The 12,711-nt window shown below is 39.6% G+C and overlaps 1 protein-coding gene across 2 annotated transcripts in view; it reads right to left on the bottom strand.

Annotated features, from left to right (window-relative positions):
• Positions 1–2,310: 2,310 nt before the first annotated feature.
• The window catches only part of radil2a (Ras association and DIL domains 2a), a 35,142-nt gene continuing 24,741 nt past the window's right edge, over positions 2,311–12,711 (bottom strand). For both annotated transcript variants that reach the window (XM_023261504.3, XM_023261505.3), the window contains exons 13-16: positions 12,260–12,638; positions 6,467–6,588; positions 5,345–5,484; positions 2,311–4,324 (exon numbers count right to left, since the gene is read on the bottom strand). In XM_023261504.3, the coding sequence (XP_023117272.2) occupies positions 4,222–4,324; positions 5,345–5,484; positions 6,467–6,588; positions 12,260–12,638 (744 nt within the window). In that variant the 3' untranslated portion in view covers positions 2,311–4,221. The remainder of the gene's footprint in view (positions 4,325–5,344; positions 5,485–6,466; positions 6,589–12,259; positions 12,639–12,711) is intronic.

Raw genomic sequence — 12,711 nt, 5'->3', positions numbered from 1 at the left:
GGCAGACGAGTACAGATGCTGAGGTGAATCAAACTGGTTTCCGTATCTCTGTTTCTCGAGTACATTCTTGTTTTTCTGTTTGCTTTCATCGACATTCATGTGATTGTTTTTGTCCTCAGCGACAGCACAGAGATCCACACTCAGATATCAGAGGATTTTAGAAGAACTCAAGCAGCAGCTGAGACACAGAGCACCACCTGTTTGGAAAGTCAACATCAGCCGAGACTGTTAAACCCTAAAAACCACAGCAGGTATCCACTGAAGATCTCAGTTAATCTGTAATTACATGGTATCTCCATTTACTGCACCCTAATACTGCTAGTCATTGTTTACTGGGGACCACTAGATTTAAATATCCCTCTAAGGATGCCAGTTCACTTTTATTTGTATTATTTTAAGTACATTTTGAATGCAGGTCTTTTATTTATAAAGGAGTATTTTCTTCATTTCTGCACTGGTACATTTAAATACATAAATACTTCCTTCACCGCTGTTAAGTACAGACATGAAACGAAGCCACAAATTCCCCCTGACTTGTTTTTAGAGTTAATGGAAGGAGCAGGAGCTGGTGTTGACCTAATGTAAAATATAATAAAACCAGACAGACATCAGCCATGTGCTAAAGAAAAGCTTCTGTGGCTTCAAGTGGGGCAAACTGGGCAGATCCTGACAAACTCAATCAGGCTAAGTTGACATACAGACCAAACCTCGATGTGCGAGGTTAACCAGGCCAGAGTTATTCCTGACCCTCAGCTCTCAGCCGTAAATCACCCTGCGACTCCTCTAATGCCTGCAATCAGACGCCCAAAATTACAACTTCAGAGCACAAGTAGCCTCAACAGCTCTGCAAACAAAGGAGCTCAACGTTTACTTGGCCTGCGGACAGGTGGTGCTGCTTTTCCTGACCTGGCTGCTGTAATTGTTTTTACTGTGGGACACAATGATGTTTTAACAGGTCATTTCAGCTATTTTGGAAGGTAAACATCCAAACTTTTTCACGTTTTAGCTGCTCTATCTTTGGGATTTTTGCACTGTTGGTTGGATAAAATAAGACACCTGAAGACTTCCCATATGTAAGTGTTGTTGTTGATGTTATTTAAACCCAATGATGAAATAATTGAGAATATATAACATATTATTTCATTATGAACAGAATCGATGGTTTATGTTCATGCAGAATTAAAAGTGTCACAAAACTACATAAATTAATATAGGTTTTTAACGATTGTCAGATTACACAGCATTAGTATAAACACAAACACGCACTGTCAGGGAGACCTCACTGTACAGACGTGAATAATACGTAGGTTGTGTAAAAGATGCACAGCTAAAAACAGCCATGTGGTATGAAATTACATTTTTACTCTCACTAACCGGCAGGTTCATCCGTCTTGTCTGCAGCCCATCCAGGAAACTTTGAGGTAGTTTTGTTGTGCAGCTGCAGAGTTTTGAGCCTGATTAGGATGATCCAGGACCGAGTCGGGATCCAGACCTCTAGGATGGATGTTTTTTCGGAGCAGGGTGCCCACAGAGGAGGCCCGCCTGCCCCTGGAGAGCTCCCTGGAGGAGTGTGGCTTTAAAGGGGGGTCAGAGGAAAGTCCGCCAGAGGCCACAGTGTACTACGACTACAAACTACTGTTTGCAGACTGTCCCATCCTCAACTGTGACCACTACTTCCAGTCTAAGCCAGATTGTGCTGCCAGGAGGACTGGACACTGTCTGTAGATTACACAACACTGGTACTTTCTAGCCAACTAGCAGCATGCAGCTACACAGCTGTGTTGAATCAGGTCATTATTTTTTAAGTGTCTTGTAAATGGACCTCACCTTACTTGCTCTGATGATGTTTTGCCACTTCTGAACATTGAGCAGCTTCAACATACAGACACTACAGTAAACAATCAGGAATATTTAAAGGTCTTAAAAGAGAATTTATGTCAGAAAGCTGCAGGGAGCTTCATATTCAGCACCTTGTGACATGTTTACACTTTAATTACACATTCAGGGATGTAATTTAAGGCAGAGTGTGCACATCTTTACACCAGCACAAAGCAGTGCTTTCAATCAGGGCCTCAGGGGGCCACAGAGGCTGAACTGTGCCATGCTGGAGACAGTGGAAAGTGCCTGGCTAGTGGAAACCACAGAGCGGCTATAAACAGCGGCCACTAAAGCGTGCCATGCAGCCGACACACCCAGCAGCTTCTCTGCTGCTCCACCCAGCCCAGCTTTTAGATCCCAGCTGTAAATGTACTTCAGTCTGAACCATGATGTTGCTGCTGTTTGCTAACATGAAGAGATGTGCAAAGCTGACAAAGTCAAAATAGTATTTATTCCATAAAATACTGCGAAATATAAATATTACAAAACAGAATAGTTTGAGTGAACTTTAACACTGTTTACACAAAGGAAGAAAACACAAAAAGACTTCAGGTGATTCCTGCAGCAGTTTGCTGCATTAAAATATCTCCTGGTATTTGTTTTTTTATCAGCTGCATACTGATGAGCAGCTTTACAATTTGAGAATCTTTCATTCATTAAACCTGCAGTACATGCAGTATCAGTACTGCTTGTGTGTAGAGCTGACAGACGGAAGCAGAAAAAGCTGAACATTGTAACAAATGTTTTTCTTTGTATTTTCCTATATACAGTAGAATATATGTATCGAAACTATAATGAAGTGTGTTGTTTTAACTGTAAGAGTATATTTTTGCTGTTGTTATCCAAGTGGGTTTTCAAAGAGGTTTAAAGCTGAGGACCTTACAGTTATTATGTTTAATATTTCCAACATTTATTCTTGCAAAGCATTAGTTATAAGTAAGGGGAAGACTCGACTCCTCAGCAAGGTAATAACGTACTGTGACTGGCTGTTGTGTGGAAAACTAGCTGTAATTACAGCAGCAACAATGAGATGATTTTCAAGCAAAAATGTCCCTAAATGTATAATCTGATGTTCTCAAATTTTAGTTTGTTGCATTTTATTCATTTTACATGAAAGCAAACTGAATATTTGCTGTTTTTAGATTCATTAGATGCTTTTAAATTCAAGAAAACAACCTGCAGGTTAATCAATAACAAAAATAATCATTAGGTGCAGCCTTTGTTAGGATTATTAGTGAGTAATTTAGTTTTTGATTGTTTGGTTTACTCAAAAGAGCAAGCAGCAGACTCCTTGGACTCATGAATTTCAATTTAAATTTGACTGCTGCCATAAGAGAATAATATTATCAACCTTCCGAGATCGTTCCATTCGTCAACAACTGGAAAACCACTCAGGTGATACTTTTGCTTTTAATCTGAGGCTTCAGGCAACAAGTCCGAAGAAACCAAAAATGTTGAAAAATGCCAAAAATTCTACAAATTCAAATTCCATTTTGCTTGTGCTGAATTTTTCTAGTTTTTTTGCACAGTAAGTGATCTGAGACAGCAGGATAACAAGAACAGCGGCCATAAGAAACCAGAATACAGTGATTCCTGCACTAAAACAAGTGGACATTTTACAATGTAAAGATCTGTAATGCTTTGAAGGCCACAATGAAAATGTCCAGAGTTTCCTGTTTTGGTAAGTTTCTCGTTCAGAAATAAGAATATCAACGTATATAGTTGAAACAAATCATTCCATCCTGATGCCTACATGCAGATATTTAACTTTAATGACTCCCTTACAGACTAAATGATGGGCGAAGATGTTTGTTTTTGCAGTGTAAAATATAAAGATTCACAGTTTTTCAAAGTAAGTATAATTTAATTATAATAGAATTATAACAATAATTCCAGTTGAATCCAGACGTTTATGATCACTTAGATGCTCTTCAGACAGAAAACTTGAAGTCAGACATTCAGACAGATGTTTCACGACTACAAATCGCCACAGACGCCTACTTTCCCCGCGAGAACGGAGCAGAGTTTGTTTATAGGCCAGAAAGAGGCTGGGACAGCAAAAAATGAGCTTTTAAAAACTTGGCCCTTTGTTTGCCAGAAAAACGCCCGCAGTCTGACTTTGGTGTGAGATCACAGAGCCTTTGGTTGATTGTCTCGAAGCTCTTTACGCACCACAAAACTTTATTCCACAACGAGTCAGAAATACAAAATGAGGAAGTTTGTTTTCCATTGGCTGAGGAATCCATCGTGTGAAAAATACTGACTTTGGATGCAGCAGGAAGGATGAACCTCATGTCCGCCAGTATTCCCAGTTGCACTTGATCGTCCACCAGCGCTCTTCCTTCAGCATTTAGTCGTAGTCGAGGCCTTGACGCTTGTTTTCGCGTCGATCTTGGCGACCAGCAGCCTGAGAGAGTCTCCTGATGATCGAATCAGCTCTCTCCCACTGAAATGAAAACACAACGGCAACAAGCTGTGAGAAAAGACCTGTATTTACTGGGTATCTCAAAAACACTTTGCTTAATAGACCTAATAACGACCGTATACTCTCACAAATTATCATACTGTGTTGAAGCTTCCTGACATTTTCTCATTTTAAATCTTAACATTTGAGAAGAAAATACACAGAAATACCATCAAAGGTGACCAAGTTATCTGGGCTTTTTATGCAGAAATTTGACAACAAAAATGAATTAATAGCCTAAATCTCATTATGAAATTTGTCAGTAAGTCATTTAATGAAAGAAAAACTTTATGGCTTAAATATTAAAAATGGAAAATGATGTAGTATGATTAGTTTACCCAGCTGAAATCCTCATTTTAATGCTATCTGAGTGAAGTGAATCTCTTTCCTTCTACTGGATGTTGTCAGCTCAGTGTGAAAGCTGATTTTAGTGTGAAAATAGAGGAAGGGTAAAACATTTTTGCTAATCGGATGGAAGCATGTGAACACTAACATATGGGGACAATAAAGCCCTCAGGAGAGCTGCATCCCATAAGCTGATTAATACACAGTTGTACTGACAGCAAAAGGTAAGTCCCGCTGTGTTCTTCTATCTCTGTTTTTAGTAAGTATTGGTCTCCAAGTCTCCTTTTCTATGATTTTCAAACAAATGTATTAAGGTTTGGGTCTTTGTTGTAGAGATTCTGTGAGATGAAGTGTGGCAAAAACCAACATGTATCTTTAACTTTAAGCAAACTCTGCTAAAATACACATTTAACATTTTGCATGGTTCCTTACAAATAAAAAAATAAACAGTTTGTAATAATCTCTGCCTCCTTTGTAGCTCTTACAAATACTGTTGGGAATATGAGCCGTTTTCTACATCATTACTCCTAAAAGTAAAACTAAAAGTACGTCATTCTGATGACTTGTGCTCCGTTATGACTGATTTCCTGCTGTGAATTGCTTCCTGAATACATTCCAGGCTGTTATCTGTAGAGCTGTGTGTACTTTTATACTCACGTGCTATATTCCATCCCCACCAGACTGATGCCATTCACAGCCAGGATGCGATCTCCCATTCTCAGTTTCTGACACTTGGCAGCCGGAGAGTCAGGAACCACTGACTTCACATAAATGCCGCTCATTCTCAGTGGCGTTTTCTTCACATAGATAAAACACAACAAATAAACTGATTACTGAAAACTGTGAAGGGATTTTAGAGCCCTGCAGAGGGTGAGCTGTCAGTATGATTGAAATACTTCAGTAACTACTGGACAGATTACCTTGAACTATTGTACACACTCTCATGCTTTCCAGGTGATTGATTCTTTACCTGTAATGTCACCAGTGATTTGAGATTTTAGGCTCAGAGTCAAATATCTCTGCAACTGTCAGATGCTTTGCTATATGAAATTAACTGCAGGAGCTTCAAGAAGAAAGAGTTGTATTAAGTTTGGTGACTTTGGTTTATGACTAATTATCTTCATATTATCTGAATAATATGACATTTTTATCAGATTCAGTTGTATTTGTTTGGTGCTAACTGGCAAATGCAAACACGCTAAACTAACAAGTATTATTCCTGCATGCTGGTGTTACCATTTAGTAAAAATCATCACAGCGTCCACAGAAAGACCACAAAAAATCTGTTTACAATCATAGAAAGCAGAGAAAAAGATCAAATATTCCAATTTCAGAGGTTGGAACCTGTGACATTTTGGTGCTTTTAATCACTCAACTGATTGATTATTCAACCAGCTCACCCAGCTCCACATGTAAGAGCACAGATATCTGTGGTATGATTGTACATAAAAGTTGTTCTGTGGTATACAAACATAATTTCCATTGTAAACTGTAATGTTAATTAATGAACTGTATCAAAATAAAAGTATCACTGAGCCATACTAGTTCTCATCCATGAAATCGAAGTGTAGAATTCAGTAAGAACATTTAGTGTGATTAAATGTGCCAGTTGAGGTGAAACCCCTGCAGTTTGCTGTCTAATCTGATTAGTGTTTGTCATTAGATCTTAGCAGCTACACAAACTTTTTTCTTGTTGGGATTAACACATCGGGGTTTGTTTTTGCATTTTATGGTACTGATGCAGTAAACACTTGTAGCTGAATCAGTGTTTTATTGTACCGTTCCATCTACAAGTGCCAGTCCAAGACCGTGAGGTCCTCTGTGAAGTTCCACCGTGAACACTTCCTCTCTGTCTTCTTCTGTTTCCACACTTCCTGTCTTCCTCTCAGCATTTCCACTGGCTGAGCAAACACAAAAAGAGAAACACATCAGATCAAAAAGGTGTAGAAGACGGTAGATATGCATATCAAAATGATGGAAGTACCACGAATAAACTATCCAAAGTCTAAAAATGTAATCTCTGCTCATTTAAAAGAAACCTCAGTTAGTTAAAAGTGATACAAAGTCACATTTTCCATTTTTGGAAATACATGATGACAGATTCATTGACAAACAAACATCTAACTCTCTCATTACTCGGCTGAGGAACGCAGCAGAGTTATGTGACAATCAGTGTACATCTGTTTGTGCGCAACATTACTCAATAATGGACTAACAGATTTGGATGAAATTTCCAAGGAAGGTCAGAAATGACACAAGGATGATCTGATTAGATTTTGGCAGTGATGCAGCTTATTGTCTGGATCCACGGATTTGTTAAAGATTTCTGTATCATTGCGATATAGTGGCACAGCGTAGCTGTTACTATGACAACAAGTGAACACTACGTCAGCTGCCTGCTAACGATCCCATGATTGCGGTCATACTACTAATCCACCGTTGCGGACTTATTGGGACTTACCCATCAGAAATTATACAACGACTGAGCAGCCTTGGCGGAGTACTGCACTTTCTGAGTGTCGTTCTTGTTTATGTTGATTTTATTTCAGTTTAGTTGGTTGTTTGATGCTTTTAATGGGGAGGTCTTTGTCACAATTGTTTTGGAAGGTGCTATATGAATAAATAAATCTTTACTTGATTTTCTACTTATACAACCAGGGCTTCAACAAAGAATTATTTTCATTACTGATTTATCACCAGACCACTTTTAGAAAGAAATGCCTATTTTAATTCCCTACATCCCAAAGTTACATTCTCAAATGGCTGCCAGTCAGTTCCAAAGAGTCCAGGTGAACTTCAGTAAAGGTGCAGTAAAGTGCAGTGTAGGTAATGTAGATTTCGGCTCAGTTAATACGAAGATTTGGCTGCAGCTCTGCAGTCAAATCAACCAGCAGGAGTGGAGTGAGGAGCAAGAATTTATGACCTGAATGCAGTAGTATTTTAGATTGTTTTTACTTTCTAAGCTGGGTACAACTACAGTAAGTTTAACCAGCCAGGGCACTCCTGTAAATGAACTTATTCTGAATGAGGCTCGTCTTCTGGTTAAATAAAGTTACATTAAACTATTCACTGCACTGCCTGAAGTAAGAAGTGATTGCAGGTTTGCATGCTGCGGTGCTCTACCATAGATGCGAGTCATCCTGCTACAAAAACAGCAACACTAGCCGTCCCAAAAAGACCTGTTCCCACTCCTGCACCTCCAGCTCCCCCACCACCAGCCCACGGATCCCCTCCGCCTTTTCCCGACATGCAGCCTGTCTGCCCCCCACGCAGGACCTGCCCCGAACAATGCCGCTGCCGATTAAGATTCCACGCACCAACCCAGCTGTAAATTCCCATGACGGATCGGCCACTGCTCTTTTCTCTCCTGACATCACCACCTCTCTGTAACTCCTCTGGCCAGATTAAAGGATTACCAAACTTTGAAAATAACATCAGTTGCTGGCCAGAACCACAGAGGTAGATGTAATGGAGGCTGAGGTTCGGCTCAGCTGGTTTACACAGCAGCTGTAAACTTGGACAAAACTATCTTCACAACAATTCAATGTTACTCAAGCACTCCCTAGCTTCTAATGACAATTCATCAAATTTGAAATAAAACTTTTATATCTCACTAAAATGAATGACTACTGGGGAATCATATATATAAAGCATGAGCTAAAAAAGTTTTTTTTTTCCATTTGCTTATTCTCCTTTATTTTAGTTTGAATTATTCCTGAGTGAATGTAAGCGTGTACCGACTTCACATATGTTGTGCAGATTAATTAAGTATGCAAAAATTAAGTACAAGCTTAGTAAATCAATACAACAGGCCAGTATTTTGATTATTGATCAGCCGTTTTCAGAGAAAAATTTTACACATTTGATGCTTGCAGCTGCTGAAGTGTGAGAAATTGATGCTTTCCTTGTATTACTACACAACATAGAGAATATCATTGGGTCTTGGGCTCTTAGTCCAACTAAATAAGGTATTTATTTTTTTCAAACAAAAAAATGTCTGTTTTCTATCCTATTTTATTACACAATGAATGAAAAAACAACCAGCAGATTCAGCAATGATGAAAATAATTGTTAGCATGAATTTAAGCACGAAAGTGGGACTATAATAAACAATTACATAAAAGACGACTTCATGCTTTTTGGGAGAATTTATCTATTAGATGAAACACTTTAGTGTTTTTGTTTGTATGGTGCAATTTTTGTAGTTGTGTAATGTCCTTTAAAACGATGTTAAAGGCAAATATTCCGATTGAGAGTGCATGAATGGTTATTTATTGATGTGCTGATTATTTTCCTTAAAAATCAGTTACTAGTTTAATCTATAAAACATTAATTATTAGTAGAAAATATTGATTTAGCTTCTCAGAGCACAAAGTAACTGTGCTAAACTCATGAATATTTAATCTACCTTCTTATTACACAAGGAAACGCAGCAAATCCTTACCCGCCAGAAGCTGCAACTGTCAAATATTTGACATTTATGCTTGGAAAAACAGATCATCAAAATAACTGCTGATAAATTGTCTGTTGCACTTCTATGTAATAGGATAAATCATGCAGATTAAACTATGGAATCACCTACCTTTAAGGACGTATATGCACACAAGAAGTGTGCCATATGGCTTCGTTTGAATGTAATCCTCAAAGCATTTAAACAAATTACTTTTGATAAAAGCATTAAGAGAGAAAACACAAAGCAACAAGTAGCCAATGAGAGTAAAGACAGCTGATTAAGATCAACAAAATCCTGCAGCTTAAAGTGCTTCTGCAGGAGCACGCTGGGGGGTCTGTTAGGGAGCGCATTAACACAGGTTGAACCTTGAGCACGTGACGAAAAGTGTTTTAGAAGGTCTAACTCAGATCTGAGAGTTTCTGGATCAAACAGTCTCATTAGATATGTGAGAGCTTCCACTTGACCTGAGCTCAATTGTTGAAGTCTTTTTTTTTTTAAATAAGCAATCAGTATGTTCGGTTTGCTTAGACTTGTGTTTTTATTTGGTCAAAATAAGTCTGATATATTTCACTGCAGCCCATGGTAGTCCTTCACTGTGGTGTGACTTACTGACGAAGATTAATGTAGCTGGTGTTGTAATTTTTGTTAGAGATCTGATTCATATCAAGATATGAAGGTTTTCCTACATAGAGGAAAAGAGGTTTACGCCAGTTCAGAAATAAAACTCACTATTACCAAAAGGAAAAGAATTAAGAAAAAAAAAGACCTCAAGCATAATATACATTTTTTTGACACAGTGGTGGTGGAGTTTGTTTATGATCGATACTGTAAGTAGCTACCACAGGATGAGATATTTTGGCTTCACTTCTGTCGTACATACAGTTTGTGGGTAGAAATGTTCATCCTGATGCCTGAAGCTTAGATACAGTAGGCCCTTAGATGCAGTTTCCACTGATATTTCCAAAAATGGTTTTAATTTAGATAATTACACAGGCAGCAGTATCATTTGAGTTTATATCTCCTGACACAAAAAAAGGTCTAGCATTCAGATTTCATTTTGGAGCAGTTAATTTTCTCGGTGACTCCCTCTTACTCCTACACATGACCTCATAATGGAGGCGTCCATAAACAATAAGGGTGGGAGAGGAAGCACTCTTTCCTTTGCACAGTGAACCCATCCTGAGCAGCCTTCCACTTGAAATTCCTGACCGCCAGAGTCAGTAAAAGATGAAGGGAGGAGGCACTCCACTTCTTTTAAGTCTGGGCACCTTAATGTGGACCTGGAACTGCCGGGGACAAATATGCAGCCGGTGCACAAGGTCAAGTCACTAAATACTTTGCTTAATAGATTCGGGCAGCCAGAGGAGGTGAATAAGGTTTTGGGAGGAATGAGTGCCGGTGACCTCATTCCAGACTTTAGTAACAGGGGACAAGGTTTGAACTGAAGTGGCAGAGCTGTGTGTCATTTGAATCAAAACCTGCTGTGTGTAAGTGAAGCCTTGAATGGGCCTTTCTCATGCTGTGGGTTTGTCACCATGTGTGACAGCAGTGTGGTTTGCTCTTTGTTTCACACTCGTACTCGCCATTATCATCTGCTGTTGTCAGGTTTCAGTTAATGTCTTTCAGCTGTTCGCACGGCTTTTAAAAGGCCACTTGAAAGCATCTGCGAAGCCACAAAAAGAATATATGTTGAATCTGAAACAGAAACTTGAAAAATATTGTCATTACTACTCCGCCAAGCAACAAGGTAGAGTTACGTGACCATCGGTATTGGTTCATCTGTCTCAAAAACAGATAAACGGATTTGGATGAAATTTTCAGGGACGGTCAGAAATAACACAAGGAGCAAGTGTTTAGATTTTGGCAGTGATGCAGCTTACTGTCTGGATCAACGCATTTTTCAAGCTTTTTGTATCATTGATCACGAAAAGGCGTCATTGTAACTTTGACAACAAATGAAAACTACGTCAGCTGCCTGCTGATGATCACATGATTGCGATCCTACTACAAATCAACTGCTGTGGACTTACCAGGACTTATTCGTTGGAAATGATACAAGGAATGAGCAGCCTTGGTGGAGTAATGCATTCTCTGAGTGCTTTTCTTGTTGATTAATCCTGTGACTTTTAAAAAAATTAATCCATAAATTGGTTTGGATATTAAATACTACTTAATATCCAAAACAATTTATGGATTAATTGAGAAAAAAGTCACCACATTAGTCTCACATTCCTAATAATTTTCCAGAAAGTACTTGTTTTATCTAACCAACAGCCCAAAATAGAAAAATACAATACAATATTTCCAGAGGATTGATTTGGCTTCAATTTCGTTAACCTGATTTCTAGTTTATAAAAAATATTACAGCAAGTCTGTTGATGTTGAAGTACTTGCCTCAGCTACCAGAAACTCTAGACTGTTGAGTTCTACCTTGAATGTTTTGTTGCCTGTCAGTTATTCAGCTATGCATGCTAGCATGGTCAACTGACTTTTGTGCACCGTTACAAATGGTAGAAACATTCATCATAGTTTCTGCAAGTGACATCTTCGAACTGCTTGTTGGGATCAACCAACATTACCCAGCCAACTGCTCTCTGATTGCTCCAGTCAGAAGAACACATTAAATCACATTAATGAGGCAGAGGGGGTGCCAAAAATAAGACACTGACAGACCAGAACATTTATCCAAGCCAGCAACTGATTTAGCAACTGATAGGCCAGCGGTGGAAATTGGATGAGTAGCCTGGAGACACTGGTGACTAGTGGTGACTAGTGAACCCACTGGGCAAGTCAGTTCCATGCCCACTGGGTTGTCATGGTAGGCATTTGAATTACGTGGCTCAGTGAATTCACAGTCGGACGTAGTGGGTAAGTGACTCGTCTCACTAAGAGAAGGCAGCAGCTAAATCAGTCAGTGGCTTCAGCACTGACTCCTCTGGTCACTCAGTAGTTCTTCTTTATAGCAAAAACCCTGCACCATACAACACGTAGAATGACTGTATGCATACGTACATACCGTACATATGTACATCTGCTCTATATTTACTTGACAACACCTGAAGAGAAAGGATTGAAACACTTCAGTGCAGACCTTTAGTCTAGCTTTTGCCTTCAGTTACCTTTCTTTAGTAGGCGGGTGCCCTCCTGCAGATCTGCTTCCAGCTCAGCCAGCTCCATACCTTGTGGGGTGTTGGGTGGCGTGAGCAGGCAGGACGGGTCCAGTGCCAGGCTCTTGTGGTAGCCCATGTCGGCCTGTCCTGGAAGGGTGTTCTGCAGCTCCAGGTTCTTCAGCTTCTGGGTCAGGACTGCCTCACAGCTGCTCAGGTCACCATGAGATCCTCTGGCCTGAGCTGGTTCTGTAGTGGAGGTACGGTGCAGGTTTGCCTCAGAGGTGGGACAGGTAGCCGGCTCAGAGACCACCTGATGGACAGGATCCTGGAGGATCCTGACAGAGGGCGAGGTCACAGACTGGCTGTCTGTGGTCGTCCCGCTGAGAGTCTGAGTTTGGGAAATATAAAGTTAATCAATAGCAGATGTACAAACATCAAAGTGCTTCAGTTCCTGACTGCCT

This window comes from Amphiprion ocellaris, chromosome 19, assembly GCF_022539595.1.
Source record: "Amphiprion ocellaris isolate individual 3 ecotype Okinawa chromosome 19, ASM2253959v1, whole genome shotgun sequence".
NCBI lineage: Eukaryota > Metazoa > Chordata > Actinopteri > Pomacentridae > Amphiprion > Amphiprion ocellaris.
The sequence above is the reverse complement of the archived record's forward strand: the minus strand, read 5'-3'. Positions and strand labels throughout refer to the sequence as shown.